General features: G+C 43.3%; 1 protein-coding gene across 1 annotated transcript in view; it reads right to left on the bottom strand.

Annotated features, from left to right (window-relative positions):
• Positions 1-2,574: 2,574 nt before the first annotated feature.
• The window catches only part of fam13a (family with sequence similarity 13 member A), a 49,916-nt gene continuing 30,521 nt past the window's right edge, over positions 2,575-21,969 (bottom strand). Inside the window, exons 10-24 of the mRNA XM_085356903.1 lie at positions 21,636-21,677; positions 21,332-21,526; positions 20,285-20,483; positions 11,957-12,116; positions 9,907-9,972; positions 7,901-8,114; positions 7,685-7,826; positions 7,333-7,414; positions 6,973-7,178; positions 6,697-6,780; positions 6,297-6,395; positions 5,595-5,678; positions 4,760-4,956; positions 4,123-4,224; positions 2,575-4,009 (exon numbers count right to left, since the gene is read on the bottom strand). Coding sequence (XP_085213029.1) covers positions 3,886-4,009; positions 4,123-4,224; positions 4,760-4,956; positions 5,595-5,678; positions 6,297-6,395; positions 6,697-6,780; positions 6,973-7,178; positions 7,333-7,414; positions 7,685-7,826; positions 7,901-8,114; positions 9,907-9,972; positions 11,957-12,116; positions 20,285-20,483; positions 21,332-21,526; positions 21,636-21,677 — 1,996 coding nt within the window. The 3' untranslated portion in view covers positions 2,575-3,885. The remainder of the gene's footprint in view (positions 4,010-4,122; positions 4,225-4,759; positions 4,957-5,594; positions 5,679-6,296; positions 6,396-6,696; positions 6,781-6,972; positions 7,179-7,332; positions 7,415-7,684; positions 7,827-7,900; positions 8,115-9,906; positions 9,973-11,956; positions 12,117-20,284; positions 20,484-21,331; positions 21,527-21,635; positions 21,678-21,969) is intronic.

Below are 21,969 nucleotides of genomic sequence, written 5' to 3'. Positions count from 1 at the left end.
AGTTTGGCATTAGCCGTGATGAGTTATAGAACAAGTCTGTGCCCCTATGTGGTTTTTATGAATGAGGAACTGTAGATACCAGGCTTTAAATACACTTTGTAATTGTATTAAGTTGGGTGTCTTACCATGGCAGTCAGTGGGGATTAACTTAGCCTCAGCCTCCAGTGGCCACTACAGGAATTGCAGTTTTTGTTGTTGTTTTTTTTTTAGTGCTTCCAGGTTTGCTTATAATATCTAAAATGTGACCTTGCCATCATACCTTTGCCCTCGATGACAGTGCCTAGCAACAACATAACCACAGTATGAAAGGTGGAGCTAGTCAAGATAACACCACCCATGGACAGTGAAGACCCTAGCTAATCATTTTTGCCTGAAACTGGACGTGATGAGCGAGGAAACCGAGGGACAGTCAGCTTATCCTGGCTAATCCTCCTTTGTGACTATAAAATCATTTACAAAATGAACTTCCTGTTTCATTCAGTGTGAGCTAAAACTAACGACTGAGCCCATAAACTCTTCAGAAAAATGTCTACTGAGGTTACAGAGACATGGAGCCCAGGGCGTGTTCTCCACGAGAGTCGCCCCCTAATGGCCATTCTAAAGAATCCATATTTTACTACAGTCTGTGCGAGCAACAGGTGAAAGACCCAGAAAAAGAGAGCACCTCTTGTTTAACCACTCTGGTTTCCAGCGATACACACTCCATGTTTGCCGTGGCGTGGATGCAGAACAGTCTCCTTGATTAGTGCTAATTTTAATCGCTTTCGTGAAGTATTTTGAAACAGATTTTTAGATACACATTCTGATAGTGTGGTCCCTGACACAGACGAGTATCTGAATACAGTCAAAGTCCTTCTTGGCCAACGCAGCGGTATCTCAACAAACCAGGAGTTCGTCCTGTTTCTCTCTTCAATTCCATATAGTCTCTTTCAGTAGACACAGTAGATTTAAATATTCAGGAGGACACGACAATCCCAAACTGTCCAATCACAGCCATCGCAGACTGTGTCCATGTGGTGTGTAGTTACGGTGTAGGCTGCAGGGTTGCAGATTTACAAATATAAATCCCCTGTAAGTGTGGATGACAAAAACTGTCATTTTTGTGTTTATGAAACTTTTCTCCCAGCCTTATTCACGCTTCTTTTCCCCCCCTAACAAACACTCTCATGGCTTCTATAAAATGATGACTTAGACCTCAGAGGGTTAAACAAACTTTGGTCATTTTTAATCATCAGAGCGGCTCTCAGTTGGATTTATTCACCGTGTGACGGAGCCAAACTAGCCGTGTTTTTGCTAGGCCAAGCAAACCGATTCCTCTGTAATGACATTTGAACCGATCTGCTAAGAAGCAAATAAAAACATGTCCCAAAATGTCACATAAACCTAAATATACAAACATTAGAGTTAATAATTGTTATTTGTCTGGTCTCCAAGTGGAGATGAATATTTTAAGAGTGTGGGCAGATGACTTAGTAAAAAGTCTGCATATAATAGCCATTTGATGATAAACTGTACCCATCATATTATTCCAAAAGTTGCCCTGATGATGTATAAATATTCCTGCAGTGAAACCTCGCAGTACAAGATAACATTTAATTAGGTTGTGTATTAGCGTGACGTGCGTGGAATCGTCTCGCATATATATAATATATATTTTATATACATTTCATACACGACAGTGGTGTTAATGTGACTTTGGGCAGTAAAATGACTCGATGTGTTCTGACTAACACGTCCTCTCAGCAATAACAACCTGAAGCAGCCCACTTCTGTACTCACAGCTCTGGGCCAAACATATAAAGGTCTCAAATGCTGGCAGTTCATCTTATTGCTTAGTTCTATACTGCATGTGTACACACACACACACACACACACACACACACACACACACACACACACACGCATATTCAATCAATATTTGTCTGATTAAGGCTCCTGCAGAGTTTAGTCCTATGCAAAGGTTTGTGAAGCCCTTGACTTTTTTGCACCTTTAAATGTGCTAGAGAATACGTTTTTTTTTTTGTTTTTTTTTTTTTTTAATCATTATTTGACTGAAATTTACTCAAAGCTCTCTGTTCCAGCCAAGGTTTTCAATAAAATACGGTATAAAAGCAAGACTTCTGTGTGGCCTGTGATTGCATTTGAGCTTCCTCATTAAATTGCTTGAATTCATGAACCTATGACCAGATGGACCAGATGTGATGCCTCTGATTCATAGAGTTGTTTTTTAGTGTTTATCTGAGCACCTGCTGTTAAGGTTAGGGTTCTTGTTTCAGTATAGTTTATTTTTAATTGATATTTTATGAGGGGCATATGTCAGAGGTGAGATTTTAGGTGTTACAAGGAAAAAAAAAAAAAAAATTTTTGAAAGCAGTTCACTCCCATTCTTCCAAACGTTCAGTGAACATGCTTCATCAGCCGAGATGTTTGAGATCAACATTTGAGATCAACTGACTGACCTTGAAGGAGAGGTCAAAGGTCACATGACATTTTAAAGCCTTACATGGTATAAAGCTTTTTGTCAATTTTAAACCAATAAATCATTAAGTTAAACTGAAGACCTTGATGGGTGAAAGACAAATTTTATTATACCACATATAATCTTTTATATGTACATTCATATTTAAACAATTTTATTTATTTAATTTGGTGCTGTAGTTTTTTTTATACACGCTTTTAATCCCTGTTTTATTTCCTTTTATTACTTTCCTTCCCGCCATCGCACAGTGCTCTAGGGAGGTCCTTACCTTCCTGTATAAAGCGCCTTGAGGCAGCTGATGTTGTGATTTGCTGCTATATAAATAAACCGACTGATCTCAGATCTGTCTGTAAAGTCCTTCGACTGGATGAGTGAACATTCGCAACTTCACAAAGAAAAAACACAGAGCCCAAAAAACCTTCAGTAAAAATATGATTTCATTCACATTATATACAAAATACAATTTATGTACTAAAATGTACACACTCAGTTCATTAAGCCCGGCCAGTGTTTACATTCAGTGAAAACAAATTCACACTGATTACCATCCAGAAAATTGGAGAGAAAAAAAAGGGATAAAGTACTCGCTCACAGAAATGTAAACATATACGATAATCCATATTTACAAACAAACAAACTACAGCGAGGACCAGAGGACGAGGCTTCGTCGACCACGCCCGCGCTCGCCTCAGAACTGGCCTTGTCAGTGTTAATCGGTGTGAGCAAACACAGCAGTGATTTAAAGGGGACGATAGCTTATTTAACATCAAGTAAATGAGGGGAAAGCAGGTTAAGGCGTACAAAAACGCAGCAAGTGTCAGTGGTCATCTTGAAACTGGGTGATTTCCAGGAGATGAAAGATTTTGGCTCACTGTGTGCGCTCTGAGCTGCTGTCTTTGGGCCCCAGTGAAAGAGGAAACCACTTCTTTCAAACGATAAAACTTTTACAGAAGAGGATTTAATGCTGTGGAAAGTGAAACTTCGGTACTGTCAGCATGATCGAGTAACATCTCCTTTAGAAAAATACACGCCATCCTTAAAAAGCAGCGACAATTTTATAGCTAATGACCGAATTATCAAGTGTTTTGGGTTCTTTTTGGTTTTTTTAAGACTTCTACGGCTGTGCATGAGACAAACATTCAAAATAAATTATCAGCAATACAAGTGTGATTCAGTTTAGTTTGTGCGTATGTTGCTTCGTCCGGAGTGACGTCCCCTCCTCGAGGTGAGGTGACGACAACGTTTTTCCAGGCGCAGCATTTGACGGAGGGAAACCCTCGAGCTCGACGGAGCGCGTCAACAGCATCCAACAGCGAGGAAAACATGACTGTTTCTAGCAAGGTGAGATGTGTTGACTGTGACACTGGAGACACAGCACCAGTCCTCTTATTGAGTCTTTGCTTTATTCAGATGAATTTAGTGGAGTCTCTTTTGCTGATGAGCACTTCGAGCAGCCGCAGTTTGGCTTTGACGTGCTTGTATTCGTTGTACTCCACAGCCAGTGGGGAGCGGTCCTCCTTCTGAACGTTCCTGCAGGAACAAGGCGGCAATCGTTACGACGCTGCGAGAAAAAAACCTTCGTGTCGAGGTTTCTCATTATGCAGTTCCAAATATTTGACATTGACAAACTCTTTTTTTCTTACCTTCCATTTTGTCTAAAAAACTGGTCCTCAAACTCTTTCAAGTTCTTGCGAATCCTCTTCTTCTCCTCTCTCGTCTCTTGGAGCTGCTCTACAAGTTCCTGCCTGTGGGGTGAGGAGAAATGTTTTTTAAATGTCTCACATTAAAATATACACAGACTTCCAGCATTTACAAAAAAAACCCCCAAAAATCAACAACTTTGGCTCGGTTTTTGTTTTTTTTGTATTACACAGGTCACACAGGTGGGAGGCAACTTGTCTCCAAACAAATTAAGTCTGTCTTGGACTGACTGCAACTGCTCTGCAACACAATGGCGAAAGTTTGTAAACAACCGCTGGCTGATAAACACTTTGCTATTAATTTGAATGGGTGTGCGCTGAGTGTAATGTTTCTTTGCAACATGGGACTTGATTTAATTCGTTGCCAGATGGTTGTATCCTGGTTATATTCCTATATAAAGGCAAGGTTACTGGGCAACTCTGTTTAGAGGAATTTCTAAATTTGTGCTCTGGTTGGATTTCTGTGTATGTAGACAGTGATAGATCTGCAATTTTTGCTGAGTTATCAGGATTAATCCTCTCAAACAGACCCAAATCTGTCACAAACTGACAGTAAAACGAGCGTTTTGCGAGTACTTACATAGTAGCTGAGTGCAGGTTGGACAGCCTCGTGTCCATCGTGTTCTTGGACGGGGAAAGTTCGTCCACGGGTGAAATGAAACCATCCACTTCCTCATCCGCGTGCTCCAGGAAGCTGAACACGCCGATGTCGGGTCGCACGGTCACGGTGAACTGGGTCTTGGAGTCTCCGTCATCCTCCGAGCCGTCCTCTTCCTCCTACAAAGAGAGTGAGGGAGGCTTTAGTCTCAACGGGCTGCAAGGGAGGGGGCAGAGGGTCTCATCGTGCGGTGAGCGCTGCTGCAGCAGGCGGCCTCCTGGGCTCAAATACTGCAGGGCGTGAGGATCGTGCAGTGTTAGTGGACAGAGGTTAGAAATCACCGCGATGGTCGTCATTTGGAATCATTTGTTTTTATGAATGGAGTTAATCAGGCCACCTTTATTCAACTAAAACTGTTCAATTAATACAAAAAAAAAAAAAAAAGGTGTCCACAGAGTGCCTGCAAACAGTGCTGGAAAAATAATGATAACAATGATACATTTTTAATATACTGTATGCACATATTTGCTGTTTAGGAAAAATAAACCAGTATTCCAGCCTTGTTTTAGGCACTTAAATCACAACAAGCTTTAACCCATTTTATATCCACTTACATCATTACATCAATCACAGAGTGATTCATAGATCAGCAACTACTGATTCAACACTTCTACAGTTGCCCAATCAACAGGCAGCAATCAGGCTCATTAGAGGGCAAATGGTAGTAAATATAAAGGGGGAGGAGGGGTGGGAGTTTAGCAGGTGAGGAAGAGGGAGCCGGTTCACTGATTATTAAGCAGCAGCAATGGCTCTTCACCTTGATATCATCGAAGAAGAGTGCGGTTTCACCCTCGATAATGGGCTGTAGGAGGGGACCTCTGCGCTTGCTGGAGGGAGAGCCCTGTGGTGACGGTCGAGAAGGAGGAGTTAACCACGCTGAGACGCTAACTCTGACCTTTTTTCTTTCTTTTACAGTACTTCACACTTTTCTGTCAGGTTTAAGCACATTTAACGGCTTTTGTTTGAGCTCCTGTGTCTGCTCCTCTGCGTCTCCATGTCAGGAACAATATGGCAGCAGGCTCAGCCTGCGTGGTGCGGATTAGATGCAGTGCATTATATAATGCAGATCATGTCTTACATCATAAAGATGTTCAGTAAATAACTTTACTGAGAGCTTTACACTTAGTCCATAAGCAGATTTATTTTCCTACATTTCTGAAATATAAATATGTAAAAATACATTTTAAGAACTTGCTGTGTTTATTTTCCGTTTATTTAACTTGGCTGTGTTGTTTTGCACTTCCTGAGCCTCTTCAACACTCTGCTGTCACTTCCTGTGACCTCAGCCTGTAACCTCTGACCTTGCTTTACGAGTGCACTGAAAGCTGCTTCATGGCTGCTGTCCGTTCCCAGCAGCAGGTGCTAAAGCCGGCACGAGCTGGGATTAAGTGTCTGTGCATGTTTTGAGAGTGTGGCTTTAAACCCGGCAGCTAAAGGGAGGCTGGGATGTGATACTTACTATGACAGGAATGGTGGAGGCTCTACACAGGATCTGCTTCACCAGGCGATATCTGTCGTACACTGGCTTCATGATTTGCCTCTCGCTCTTCGTCATCTGCTCCAGGTGGGGAGAACAAAGATACACTGTTAGCACAGTTTTAGCAAATTTCTGTCATCCTCTCTACCTGCACGCTAACTAGCTACTTTGCTAACATAAAACAAAATTACAGCAAAACCATTTTTCTTCACTATAAGATCTCTGCAGGGCGTGATATGTAACTGTACTGACAGGAATAAAAATTACGGCATCTGGATTTGGTCCAGACAAACTGATATGGGTTCAGCTTTATTTGCAAAACTGGGCAAATTTTTGCATTTAAAATGTCTAAAATAAAACGAACACATGGAGGGAGGCTTACCGGTCGGCCGTGGATACTCTCGTAGTAGAGAAGAGCTTTCTGCAGGGCGACTTTCTCTGCGGCGATCTGCTCCCGTGTCATATCCTGTTAGCAGGAGACAGGAAGTGAGTCACTCGCCTTTTAAAAGTGACAAGAGTTCAGTCCGTGTTGCTCGCAGCAAAACTTATTTGTCTCTGTGTGATAATAAATTCAGAGTGTGCAGTCTGCTTTAAACATGTAAAGTCTTTTGGCTTTTAATGTCGTCTGTGTGAGCGTGCGACATAGCCGCGGATTTACCTTGATGTCCTCGGGGCGGTTCACCTCGTCCCTCTTCTCCTGCAGCTTCTTCTGAATTCCTTCCAGGGTGCTTTCCACCGGTGGCTTCGACGCCTTCTCCTGCTGAGGTTTCTTCTCCAGCTGCGAGCCGAAGCTTTTGGGCAGCGTGTTGCTGCGCTGGCGGGGCTGAGGCGTCAGGTCCTCCTCAGACTTCATCAGCTTGTGTTCTGGTGAAGAAGACGGGAACCAGAGCTTTTCAGTAAGTTGTGTAGAAAGGCGGGACGAGTTCGGAAGTGATCCAATCAGGAGCAAGTTAGATGCCTGAATCATGACTAAAACTAGATCAAATTAACTGTCAGAATGTGTGCGCCTGTGTGTTACCTTTTAGCTCTTTGCGAAGCCTAGCCAGTTCATTCATCCACCGCAGCACTTCTGGGTTTGCAGCTTTGTCACTGTGGGAGGGCTGCGTGGAGGAAAAGAAGAAAAAAAAACAGATGATCAGCTGCTCTTTCAAAATAAAATACCTACAATTACTGTTCACATGAGGATAACAGTGTAAATCTGAAGTAGGGCTCTGCCTTGCTAAACAACAAGGCAGAGCCCTACTTGGTGTAATGATGCACCTCTGACAGTCAATATTCTTGTTTATGTTTCACAGAAACATCATTACAGTCTGACTTTAAGGCGCGGGGCTTTATTAACAATGACGAATGAACCGGTCGTTACTACCTACCCTGTATTTTCGCTCCTCTTCATACTTCTCCTCAAACCTGTGGATCTTTTTCTTCAGTACATGAATCCTCTTTGTGAGCTGGGCGGAGGTCAGCTCCTCTCTTTCATCATCACAGGAGCCAAGCGATGAACTCCGCCTGCGACTGTTGAGATAAATGATGCTGTTACAGCTCCCAGTTCCTTCCTTCCAGCTCTGCAAAAGCACACGTCAGCTTACCTGATGAACGAGTGAGCGTTAGGTGGCGATGGAGGCACTTCCGTGTCATCCAGGTACTGCTGGGAGTGTCCGTAGGCGTAAAACCGAGGGGAGACCATTGGGTCGCTGGACTCCTCCAGGAGCTGGCGGATCAGACGCCCCCCACAGTGAGGGGACAGCCTGGCCTCCTCGCGGTCCATGCTCTCCCTCTGCAGCGAGTACGCCGGGGTTGGTTCTGAGTGACACAAAAACAAAAATGTCAAGATTTTCATCGCACTTTCATAATTCTGCACACGCAAGACATAAGAGAATGTGAAAAAACAGCAGATTAGTCAGCACATCGGCACATTTATGCATGGAAAGTCCTTAACGTTGGGACAATATGATGCTGGAAAACCAGCCGCATTGAGAAAAGCCTTCTTAAATCCGTTAGCTCTGCCAACCAAAACAGGCACCGCCATCAACTTATCTCTACTTTAAAAATCAAGAAGACATTTAACTGGAGAAATATACTGCCAAAAAAAGACTTTACAGGTGTGATGTTGTGCAAGATAATATATAAAAGCACTAAAACATCCGATGTGAGTTCATGGGCACTGTTATCAGAACACATTCAGCTGCTCTTTGGTGGCTAGCACGCTACCGAATGTCACATTTCACATATTTTCCTGTTGGGTTATATATGTATATTTTGTGAAGTCAGAGCAAATATAGGAGGTCAAAATGTGAAAGTGTCCTGGGAAAGCCAAACAGCATGCACGGCTCGTTTTCTAAAATCAGCCCCGGTTCTCATCCTGAAGACGCCAGACAGCGACTTCTCTCCCTGCTAACATCATCTCGGAGCCTCTCTGGCTCGGTGGAAGGTTCTGGATGTGCTGTGGGAAAAAAATAAATAAAAAGAATTTCCTCTGGGGCTCAGCAGTCACAGATGTTGCTCTGAAACTGTGGGTAAGACACACCCACTCTGCCTCTCTCTCTCTTTATTCATCCCTTGGTTACAGAGTCTCCACTCTGGCAATAATTATGCTTGGTGAAAATAGCCGTGCAGATACCCCTGACAATCGCCGGGCTATTAATAAAGCCCGGCACTCTGTGGGATAATGTCAGGGCGTGACCCCTGATGAGAGGTACAGTGATGAGCTTGTGTTTTAGTTTCCACTCGGCACGTCGACAGGGGAACGGCGCATCTGTCCGAGCACGTGTGCGTTAGAGAGAGCGACAGAGCAGACCGAGGATGATCTGATTGTTTAAAAGTTAAACTAGGAGCTCTCTACGAAATGTCTCAAAACATAAAAGTCAGCAGGAACTCTGATGTAGATTTCATGGAACAGGAGACACCCATAAAATCAGGTGTCGGGTGATGAAAAACATGCGGGGGAGACGTTACACCGAGAAAACAGATAAAAGGGAGTAAAAACAAGCGCTGAAGGAAACCAACTGTCAGTGTAAACATTCAAGGTGTCAGTATGCAACCAGGAAAATATGCACGCCCTGTCCAACACCGCACATGCATATTTTTCTTAGCTGGGGTGGGTTAAGGTGTATGAGAAATGATTTAGCTCAAATTCCAGCTCGGGAGTCCCGGGGGGTCCTCCTTCACTTCCAGGTACGTGCAGTTCATCGAGTAGCAGGGCTCTCGCTTGTTAGAGCTCTCTCACAGCAAACAAACCCTCAGTCAGACTGAAGGTCTTCCTTTGAGGCCTATTATCAAGCTTAGTGCAGTGTAGCCGGCCAGTAAGGCTTCACGGCATTTGAAATTAATCCTTTAAATCAACTGCTCGCTGATGGCTGAGGATTAACTGGACTAATGAAACAAAAAAATACGCCGGTGTGCCATTTCACTAAAGGTCGTGTGTGCGTGCGTGTGCGCAGGCGTGCCACCCTTTGCCACAATGTTCCCGATCACTCAAGCATGTTGCCATGCAGCGGTAAAAGTCAGACAGACAGACTTTCCTTTCTTTCACTCTGGCATCTCACTCGCAGAAAAGGCCAGTCAGCACTGACAGTGATGTTAGTGGGAGACTTACCATCGCAACAACTTGGATAGAAAATGCTTTTGAAATCAAGGAAAGGGGAGTTACAAAACGGAGAATCTAGAGGAACAAAAGAGGGAAATGGGGGGGATGGAGAAGGAGAAGAGGACAAGATGAAGGAAGAAAAACAAAGAAAGAGAAGTAAGAAATAAGCCAAAGAACTAGCAGGCATCCTTCCTGCTGAATTAGTTACTGGAAATTAAACTAACACACAGACACATAAACTTTAATGAACTCGTGGGACATGTGAGATCCATAACTCTGTCTCCCGCTGTCTGAAAAAAAATCGGCCACTGTTGTTTCCACCACCGCTGGCACACAGGCGGGGGACAGGTCATGCTAGAACTTTACTGGGACAAAGGTCTCCAACTCCTGCCTGAAGCCCTCATTCACCCACATGGCCATTTGGCCCGCAGTATGCCTTCTGTACAGTATGCAGCAATTCCTCACTGGGACTCTGTGCTGATGAATAATCTTGCCAACTACACGGAAATACAGTTCAGCTTTGCACAATACTTGCACACACCATGACCATCGCTGCTTGTTCTCATGTGAAGCAGCCTGTCACAGCCAATCATGCAGGCGCCCTGTTTCCACGAGCTTAGTTATGTATTCAGGACACAATGTACAGAACACAGGGGAGGTGGGGGGAGTTTAAGGAAGAGGAAGAAATTGGCAAGATGCAAAGGATGGTATACAAATGAGTAAAACCGCCACGTGGACTGAATAAAGAACTGTAACTCACTGCGGTGTGCCTCACTAGAACACAAATTACATTTTAACTACAAGCATGTAAACACACCGTCTACCAGGCTGGGCAAAATCGCTCAAACCATGACTTCAAACAACCTAAACAGCATAATATCTCAGACACAACACTTCACTATGAGACAACAACAAATCTAAAGCTTGCTGGTGTTTTCCCTCTATGAGGTCCGGCCGCTAGAGAGCTCCACCAAACACGCAATTGCCCACTAATGCTCCAAACACGCGGCTGCTGAAACTGACAGGCTGCTTGCATGGAACAGTTTTGATTCTTGCTTCAAACAGGAAGCAGCAGCGGTGGCGGAGGCAGTGAGAGTCAAAGCCAATCGCCGCAGCGGAAAGATGTCAACACAACATGCAGAAACATGTCCTTCCAGTGTGCGAATGAACACGTTGGCCATCATTCCAGAGTACAGTTCAGCAAAAGCCTTGGCTTTCACCAATCAACACAGAAACCTCCACCCTTGCAATACTCTGACAACACAATCGAAAGTGCGCACAGCGCAGTCACGGCACAAACAAACACATTAATAACAAGCTCGAGAGAGGTCTGACGGCTGAAGGAAGGCTCTTTTTGCAAATTCTCTTAACAGTAATGCCACTTGATAAGCCAGGATCAATAAATTAGGATCCCGCGTACAGCTGACATCTCAGGCACGTGCAGAGACGTCAACATTTAAATGGAGCACGAACTTTAACAGTTCAGCCATGATCAATAAACTCTCCAAACCTAACCTAAATTTGTGCAGCCAGCTGATTGGTATGCTGTTATCGCCATCCATGCCGACCCTTTAATGATTGATTTGTGAGTGAAAACAACAGCAGTGGTCATCTGTTGCTAAGCCTGCACACAGGCTTTCCACATAGGTGATAGATTCTGCTAGAACCTCACTGTTTACTCTTTAAATAAAACCACAGATCGAGTATTTGCTGCACTTTCATATTTTCCTCATGGGAGATGAAGGCAGTACTGCAATCCTTCTAACCAAGCAAACAAACACATCTCTGGTGTCTCTCCTGCAGAAATAGTCAGCCTAGGGAACCTAGAGGATCTTTAACAATTAAATTCTGCAGGGAAAGCAGAAGCAGCATGCTTCAGGAGGAGGAGCAGATGAGGCAGCAGAAGGTGTGCAGCTGCGACCCAAACACCCAACCTGGGGTGGAGGATCCTGAACCTGCTGTCTGGACATGTGTGTCCTTTTGTCCAGACAAACTGTAAATGGGCTAAAAGCAAAGGAAAGAAACATCTAAGCAACAGCCAGGTGGTCTCCAGGCTCACCTCCCCAGTTGTTGTCCTCAGTCAGTGCTGTCAGATCCAACCGGGGCACGTCCTCACAGCTTGTCTTCTCGCAGTCTGAGTCCGGGCCGCGCACCTCTCCGCCGACCCTACCCGCGTCACAAGTGACCGGCGACTCCTGGATCTTCATCGTCTTCAACGTCTGCACAACCATGAGAGAAAAGAAACGAGCGCTCAACAACAACAGGCTGCCTGTGAACACACTCTTTAAGTTGAGTCACACACTCCCTCAGACTAGCCCTGCCCTAATGTAGGGGGCTGCTCCCTGGCTGCGATTGGCTCCCCTAGTTGGTCAAAACATCCTCCCATCTGTCTTTAGCCGACTGCTAGAGAGCAGGAGCGGCTTCGCTCCGCCTTCTCCTTCATCCACAGGATTCTCCTCACCCCTCCCGCTCTTCTTTTCCCCCTCTCTCTTCTCTCCACGGTAGATTTCCCTGCTTTTTCTCTGGCTTGACATGCATATATTCCCCACCCGCCCAGCTCTGGACTTGTTTGTTTAACAGCAGCAAGAGCAGAAGGGAGGGGTGTGCTGGAGACACACAGAGAGACAGAGGAACAGAGAGCGAGGGAGGAGGGGCGTGAAGCAAGAACAAGAATAAGCACAAATCGTGAGCCAGCACACGTAGACTGACTGAGTGAATTTTTTTGCCCCCCCTCCCTGCATCTCTCTCTCTCTCTGCAGACAAAAAATCAGATGAAGCAAAAGAACTTCATGTAATCCACTTCCTGCTTTTTTTTAGTCCACATTTTTACCCATCAGCCTCTCCCTCTTTTTCCTATTTTTAGATTTGAGACTATCCAAAAATTCCACTTTGCTTATCCGAGATCAGAGCTGTTCCGTCACCCTTGGGCCATACTGTAAATAATTTAGTTGAAAAGACTCGCACTTGGCAGCTCATGCATTTTCATCAACATATCAGTTAAATCTGTCCAGGCGTGGGACCAAACTATTTTTAGGGAAAACAAATCAGGACTCACAGCTACTAGACGGCTTAGAGGAAAGAGCTGCACTGTAAAGTAGCTTTGTTTTGTTTTTTGGTTAATGATAGTTGTTGTTGATGATAATGACAGATTACTGTAGGAAAGAATAATCGGTCTCAGGTATGTGCATATGTATCCTTGTGGCTTTAGCGGAGGGCGCAGGGCCCAAAACAGCTCTGATGTCATGTGAACCACAGAGGATATGACCAGGATCTAATGGTGCCTAGAGAGAACGTGCAGACTGTGACGGACAAACAGAAGAAACTTCCCCCTCGACGCGCTTACCGTCACTGCTCTCAAATCAATGTACTCACAAAGTACACACACACTCACAAACCACGCAGCATCAGTTTATCTAAGAATGAATGCCTCACATACACCCCCACTCATACACACAAGCCTTTAAAGCGCAGTGCACCATACTACAGCACATCATCCGACATGTTCTCAGTATTTCTTTACATTGTCGGACAAAGGCACTTTTGTTTGCCCCTTTGCAGCATCTGGCACATGCGTGACATGCCCAAGTATTTGTGAGTATTTATTGGCTCCAGTCTTATCAGACGCTTTCACAGAGTCCCACAAACGGTCAGATCCACTGTGGTCTTTGAGTAAAACAACCTTCTCCTTGAATTGATGTTTGTTTAGCTTGTATGAAGCCAGTCCTGTCTACTCTTGTTTCTTTAGTGGGCGAGTCTTCTTCATAGCTGAATAACAGGTAAACTGTTCACATTCAGAAGGAACAATTAATAACTCTGAAACTTGACCGTCATTATTTCATTTACAAAAGGCATTTTTTGAAGCAGGACTTGTATTCTAGGAAAAACATTAATACGGAATAGCCACACCCACCCTATGAGCTCTGCAAATTAGTCCCAGTGGATGTGTTTACAACAATCCCTGTGGTCATAAAAACAACAACATGAGAGTGGTTACATCTAATCCCACGATCTCCTTTTTTGCAACTCTTAAATTAAGGTGAGACCTAAATAAAACCTTTTATACATTTAATTAAATCCAACTGGGACACAAAATTGTGAAAATACAAACAATGACTGTGTAGTTTTTCTTATCTGACCCCAAAGGAGCCAGAACGCCTTCAGCACGTCACCCTTTTTCTCCTCACACCCTTTTATATGTAAATGACGTTTCAGAGTCATAAACCTTCTGCTCGCTTTCAATGCCTGATTAGCTCATCCTACTTGTTCTGGTACATTTGATTAGCTGACAGTAAAAGTACTCACAGAAATTCTGCTGTAAGGAAAACAAGTTGCGACATGTTCATTCAAACTAATTTATTACAATCACGAATTAATTTTAACCGGCTTGACTTAAAAGACTAGTCAGCTGTTTGGCAGGCAGCCAGTGCTCTAAGAAAGCTCTGTTCAAGCTTACTGTATGTATCATTTATAGTTGGCAGCAAATTGAGCATTACATGCTACCATTATCACTTTCCCCATACAAGTGTACTGTTTCGTGATAACAGAAACATCTTTCTTTAAGTACCCTCAAACACTTATTTTGAAAAGAAACTTTAACTAGACTAAAAAACAAAAACAAAAAACAAATAAAACTTGTTAGGGAAATAAGGGTTTGCTTCAGCTAGTTACCATGAGTAGCTAGTTTTCTTAACAGATGAAATGACTCGTGACTGTGACTGTTGAGAAACTGGCTTGAACCAGCCGGCACCAGGCGGGTCAACTTGTTTTCCTTACTGGTTCGTGATAAGCCTGATTACCCATGATCAACACTTCCAAGTGCATCAAGAACAATTCACTGAATGGTTGATAAGCAAATTAAATTACATCCGTGGATTGCTGGCTTGTTTAGAGAACAAAGAACCCTCCTCAAAAGTAATTTAACCAAGACAATCCTTTTTTTGTAGTTTTTAGTAGCAGTGAGTATTGATTACTTCTATACTTGTCCCTTGTTAGTTACTGTGCTTTATGTTCTTTTTCTAAAGTGTTACCAGTGTGGCAGATGGCCATCAGACAAATGAAGTGTGCACTTATCATGTAATGTGATGAGAAGCAGCAACAGCGCCGGTTCTGTTTTCTCAGAACAACTAATCAAACTGATAAAAGAGAGATGCTGTCATTTACTTCACATTTACTTGACACCTATTTAGCACAGTGATTATTATTATTAATATTTATTACTATATTATTTATTGTTTTATTGCTTTATTATTTTGATTATTTGCACACAGTGATCAATATCAGTGTGTGAATACACACACACACACACACACACACACACACACACACACACACACACACAGTATATTGTTGCCCAGAACAGCCACTCTCATGATTAAAGCATGATGAGAGGTGCAGCTGGTGCTAAGGAGGGGTGAAACTGACAGTGCTATGGCGTGGGCTGTGGGTGTGTTAGTGGGGTTTAATGGATGAGAAGGATATTTTCAATAAAGATTAAACTGTGTTTCAATGGCTAACACACACACACACACACACACACACACACACACACACACACACACACACACACACACACACACACATTTAATGCAGCGGTTCTCAGATATTTTGGCATGCCACACATTGGAAGGCAAAAATTCGAGGCCCCCACACTCGACAGGTTTATTTTTTCTAACTGTCATCTGACTGTTACATGTCCGCGGTCACTCTGCATCCCACCAGCAGAACTATTGATTCCGCTGGTTTGATGCTATTGGAATATTCACAAATACCATGCACTCCTCTGTGTTTGTATCCTCTGCGTCTGCAAGTGATGTCGAGAGAAACTCGCTGACAACTAAAAGGCTAAATCCTTTCAGTATGTATAGGCCAACATGTACAACGTGCAGAACAGTATGCACTACTGTGTTTGGCACACAGTTACTGTAATGGCATTGTCACAATCATCTTATAAGCGAATCCGGCTTCACCTGTGCACATGAGCTGGTGAAAAACACTGCGACTTTCACTTCCCACTATCAGTTTTCTTTTGCTGCTGGCACAAAATGTTTTGAAGAACTGCCAGCTAACAGGGACTCGAGCTGCATCGACACACAAACTTATGGGGACAAACAAAACACCAGCACACTAAGCTTAACAGTGCAGTGGTTAGGAATTTAAAAAATGATTGACCAGCAGTTGTGAAACAGAGGAAGTGAAATTCTTTTACTATAGCGCCTAACATCTGCCTCAGTTACTGGAATAATATAATGATTATACTGAAAGTTATACATTTATATCAGTGGAATAAATACAAATTGTTGGATTTTAGAAGATGGTGACTGGCTCCCTAATATTTCTCCCAGGTAAGCACGACACGCTGAGCTATACTTCACAACTTTTAGAAACTTTTGAGGTCAGCATGTAGATGGGGTCAACCGTGTTTGTGTGGTGCTCAAGTGGCAACCCGGGCATTAACCACCAGCTGAGAGGATGCCGCACCAGCCTCCAGGGTTCAGCGCCATGCCGGCTCCAGATGGCCGCTCTGTGGCACAAGTGCGTTGGTGATGGCAGAGCCGGGGCCCGAGCTGCGACGAAGATCCATCTGTGCTGCTCAGAAAAATAGCCACGATATTGGTTCAGCACTCCTGACGACATGAGTCATGCTAATCATGTCATGAGTGTGCTAGTCTAGATTAGAATCGGAGACGAGCAGATGGAGAAGGTGGCTTGTTTCCTTATGCTCACACCCATGGCGCCACTAAACTTAAAATCTGTACTCGGTGTTTCAAAGAGCAGAAAGAATAAGGATTTGTTTGTGTCAGAATATTGATTGGGGGGGAATCCCCTTTCACGGAAAGGCTAAAAATCTCCTTTTGTTTAAGGTGACATTTTCTGTGGAACGGTTCAGGAGTTTCAGTTCAGCAAAAGCCCGTGAGTGCTGCAGCCAAAAAAAACACTGATGAGAAATCACACTGGTCAAAACAAAAGCCAGTGGTTTTCACGATTTTTGTGTTGTTGTTGTTTTTTTTAAGTGATTTTTAAATTTCAGACACAGGCCACAGTCGTGTAGTTGTGTATCGCTCTGTATCGGTCTATTGATGGGCTGGGAACCTGTTTAAGGTGTACCCTGCCGCCTCGTGACCCTAAGCTGGATAAGCAGTTAAAAAAAATAATGAATGGATGAAGCTTTGCTAAGCCCCTCCTTAGGACGCCCACAGCTTGCAGAACAAGAGGAAATATTGTTACACTGTGCCTATGGAGACGACAGATAACAGTAGATATCCTCGTAAAATAGAGGAGGGTGTCTTATTTTCTTTTTTAAGTTAAAAATACAAACGTAGTCATGTTAGATATTTATTAAACAAAGCTGAATTTACTGATTCAGGTCAAATCAGAGTGTGTGGTGACCTTCCAAAGTGTTGCCAGATCAACTCGGGACCTTTGGGGGTGTCCTTTAGTGTTTGTGGTGTTTCAGGTCATGCGGGTTGTGGGGTGAGTTTAGAGATCAGGTCAATGCCTTGGGCTTTGTGTTTGAGGGATTTTCCTGTTGGGGGAGGTTGCAGTTAACATGAGGAGTGCGCATGGTCTGCAGGAATGTTTGGGAGGGGTGGTATGTGTGAAAGCAGCATCTACATCAATGCTAGGCCTCAGGGCTTCCCAGCAGAACACCGAATTATCACTGTTATTCCCCTGGTTTTAATCCAGAGGCATATATCGCTCCTCTTGTACATGACCTTTCTCAGACGTTTCATCGTTTGGTAACTTTCCTCTCTTTTGTTTGACCTTCTCTGTTTTTTGGACTCTGCCTTTGGTTTGCTCACTTTTTTTCGCCAGCCTGCTTACTCTTGTCCCTTGTATAACAACAACCTGCTCAACAACATTGCTTTCAGATGAACTAGTAGAGCCTCTGTGTGCCTGAGCATCTGCGTTTCTGGTTATCATCAGATCTTTTATCAGCAAACTCCTTGAACTATTAAAACCACACACATTCAAACTGTAATTAGCTAAGTGGCATAATTTTGCAACTGTTTATTTATTTATTTTTTAATGGGTTTTGCTCTGATGAGCTCATCTTGTTTTTGCTTTTAATTTCATTGGACTGCTTATATCATGCTCGACAAACCTAAATATGTGATAAAGGCCACTTGATCACTGAATGTGATACCTGACGTGGGCTTACTGTTGTCAGTCTGTGTCAGGGGGAGTGTGCAAAGCTACTTTTCATGCTGGTCACCTACACTTGTCAGTAAAGATGCACAAAGATTAGCAGCTCCTGCATGCTGATGCTTTAGCAGTGCAGTGTGTATCAGCTAATCATCTTAGCTTAGCACGCTATCCCGTTTAGCACTTAACCACACAATATGCAAAGGCCATGAAGATTCTTGGGTACGCATCAATTTTGGCCTGATGATGTTCACTGCAAGAAACAAAGTCTATACTGAATTAAAACGTAACTGAGAAATTTCACTTAAAACCACAAATCTGAACTTCCCAGCAACTGCAGAAGTCAAATAGTCCAGAACATGCTGCTTTATAACACCTTACAGACATCTGGGAGCTGGCGCCTGGCATGCAGTTCAGTGACTCTTGACCTAAAGAGCTGGCAGTCACAGAGACAGCTGTGCCCACCAACGGAGACAGATACTTACAGTCATCTAACCGTCCAATCACAGTGGTGCCAGTTATCATGCATTCACCGTATGTGTGTCAAGGGACTCTGTGTCATCTGTGCTGTTGCGCAAGGAGGATTCATGGAGGCTCAAAAAATAAAAACAGTCTGCACTTATCGAATTCTGCTCACTGAGTGCGAGTGTGTAAACGCAACAAAGCTATTTTAAATGAGACGAAACGGTGCGGCTCAACTTTACATCAGCAAAAGTCACTTAAGAGCCAACTGTGAAGTCGTACTCAAGAGTCTGCAGAGATCAGGTTACTACAAGTCTGAGCCACAAGCACCACACACCGTGACCTTGCTGTGACTTTCAGGGCTTTCACACACTACCTGAATGCTGAGTATACTAAATTAATTTTTTTACAATCAGACCATTAAATAAACTATTAAAATAATTAATTACTTATTTAACATATAAAATGTCACAGTTGAAAAGCTCCAATTTGAATATATTTACTTGTTTAAAAACTGAACTGACAAATAAATAAGTTGCCAAAGTTGTAAAGCTCATTAATCAAAGGCCCATTAACTAACTGAAGTAGCCTTCTCTCTTATCTTTCTCTCTCAATGTGAGTTTTGAGACAAAAATACTTTTTCCTCCTCACATAAAAAAGAAGACAAACAAATGTCAGAAAACAAAAAGTGCTGGACTAACTTCACCTCATTAAAATACTGTAAAAATCAAGTAATTCCACAATTTATTACCCAATCCTGAAAACCCACCCTTAGATATTCTATGATGTAGTTAATATATGTAGCAGTAAACTCCAAAACTCAATAAATAAATTCTTTTTTTTATTCACAGTTACTGAAACGCCTGCTGCATTCAGCTACTACAAAGCAAACCTGCTGCTTAATTTAGAATCAAGCAATGATCTCATACAATCAATATTTTTATATTGTTAAAACTGAGTGTGAGCTAATTGTGTTTATAAAAAAAAAACATAGAATATAAACACACAAATGATCAGAATACATTTTTTTAAACTGCCGTATTTAAAATGTTTATAAATAAAGTGGCCAACAAACATAGAACTGGTGTATGACTATCATCAAAACATTTCTGTTTTGAGGTTTTTTCTTTATTTTCAACTTAATATTTTCTCTTTGTTTGTTGAAACACAGCTGTTGCTATAATCAGCCAAAGCTTCCGCCCTTTTAAATCAATAATTTTCTTTCCACTGAATTTAATTCCCTGCTGCCGATCACTTTTTGCGTTGTTGTTAATGATCCGAATAAGAATCTCTGTCAGTAAGTATTTTACTACATTTTTAAAAAGTACTCAGTACTAAAGAAACCTCTGGACTCATGTATCCACATGACATCTAAAACAGATAAAAGCAGCGGCTAACTGCACTCTCATAATTGGCCTTTACGTTTGAAGGAGTGGGCAACAATTAGCATTATGTTGCACATTACAAGCTGGTGTCTAATGGCAGAGCACCATTAGGATGCTGCACAGCCTCCACTTAGTGATTCTTGTCAACTGCAATAGGCAATTATCTGCGGTGACTCAGAAACAAGGAGGGCAGGGAGTTGAGATGAATGCTTCATTCATCATTGGTACATTAGTTTGAGAAGTTGTTGCATGTGGTGACGCCATGTGCACAAGGGGAAAAGAGGAATGAATTCACGATGATAATATTATTAATAATAATAATTATAATAGTAAAGAAGGAGGGAAAATGTCACACTCATAAAGATGAAAAGAGACGGGGAGTACAAGGTGTGACTCACTGCGTGGGCAGCCGTGTTCTCGCTTAGCTGCATGAGAGTTGGGCTCTTTTTTGGCTTCCTGGGTTTGGGGGTTCGCTCAGCGTGACTTCTCTGGCCTTCCTGTGAGTCCACACGGCTGCTCATGTCTTCCCCCACGCTGCCTGAACTGCTGCTCGACGGGACGTTCTCCTTGTTGGTGTCTCCTGTGACGGAAGGCGCTCTGTTGTCAGACGAAAAGGAAAAGGGTGAGGAAATAAGACATCTGCCTTCCATCCTACTCTCTCTCTGCTCGCCTTGCTCGGTTTTAAATCAGATTAAAAACGGATGAAATGCTTCTGGAAACCAAATGCCCAAGGTCATCCCGATGCGTTTTTTATATGTTCTCAAGCAGCTAATGTGCTGTTTAGTGTTTGTGCTAAGTCTATTTACTGTCCTGTCTTATTAACATTTTCTGCTGTTGAGACACTCCCCAAAATCCACGTGCCGCTGATCTCTCAGACTCCACCAGGTCTTCATCAACAAGGATTAGCTCCTTACTGGAATGATACCAGTTATTATGACTGCACACTAAAGCTCTCCCCACAGAACAAAACTTCACCACTGTTTACTGAAACTGAAACATCAACTGAAAGTATCATTGTAGTATCACTGCAGGAAGCCTCTGAGGTCAGACCTCCATAATGAAAGTGGGCGCCACAATGGTGGAGTGGTTAGCATTGTTGCCTCACAGCAGGGAGCTCCCTGGTCTCGACCCTGGCCGGGGCCTTTCTGCGTGGAGTTTGCTTGTTCTCCCTGTGCCTGCGTGGGTTGCCTCCGGGCACTCCGGCTTCCTCCCACAGTCCAAAGACATGCAGGCTGAGTAACCTAGTGAGTTTAAATTGACCATGTATGCGAGGCAGAGGCTGTATGAACGTGTGGTTAAAGTGCTTTGAGTGGTCAGTACGACAAGTAAATTACAATTATTTTGCTTTAAGATGATAAATGAGGAGAAACACGATGTAGTGCTTCCACTATGAAGGCCACTTTCTGCAAGTAACATCGATTATGATTATGCCACGCCCACGGTACCTGTTTTTTTCCCTGTGTTTCTGGCCCTCCTCCTGATGCTGCTGCTCTCTTTGGTGCCTACGTCTCTGCCTCGCTGTTAGTGTCACCCGTGAAGGGCACGGGGTCGATTCGTGGGCGTCTGAATGCTGATCCTCTAAGGGGTTCACATCAAAGAGGTGCTGCTCCACTGCTGAGCGTATGGTCCTGTCCAGAAAACTTCAGGGAGCAACACAATGAGTAGATAAGGAAATCCACCATTTTATGCTCTTCACTGTTTCATAAGAGCTTTGCTTTTTATTTTTATTTTAAGCAGAAATATACCTACTTTACCACACCAGGTCTGCAGTGGACGGGCGAGAGGTGGTTACTGAAAGAAAAACAAGAAGGGAAGCTTAATGCGCAGAAACAAGTGTTCACATAGGTCACTGAGCAACACTGAAAATCCCCCGAGGCTCACGTTGTGGCCTTTGGTGATCAAGTGCATGGGTGAGAGGTAAACTCAGCTGCGTTCAGAGCTTAAATGGATCCTTGGGGAGCAAAGTGGCTGGCTTCCATGGCTACCAGTAAGTCCAGCAGCAGAGTACACGGTCATGGACCTTTATACTGATCTCTGACTTCATTTTGGTTTTATTTTTAACGCCCTCTGTTTGTTAAATACT

The sequence above is a fragment of the Diplotaxodon limnothrissa genome, linkage group LG6, assembly GCF_057381915.1.
Source record: "Diplotaxodon limnothrissa isolate DT_005_m linkage group LG6, D_limnothrissa_male_GT1.1, whole genome shotgun sequence".
Classification (NCBI taxonomy): Eukaryota; Metazoa; Chordata; class Actinopteri; order Cichliformes; family Cichlidae; genus Diplotaxodon; species Diplotaxodon limnothrissa.
Note: the sequence above shows the minus strand (reverse complement) of the source record. Positions and strands in the feature narration are given on the sequence as shown.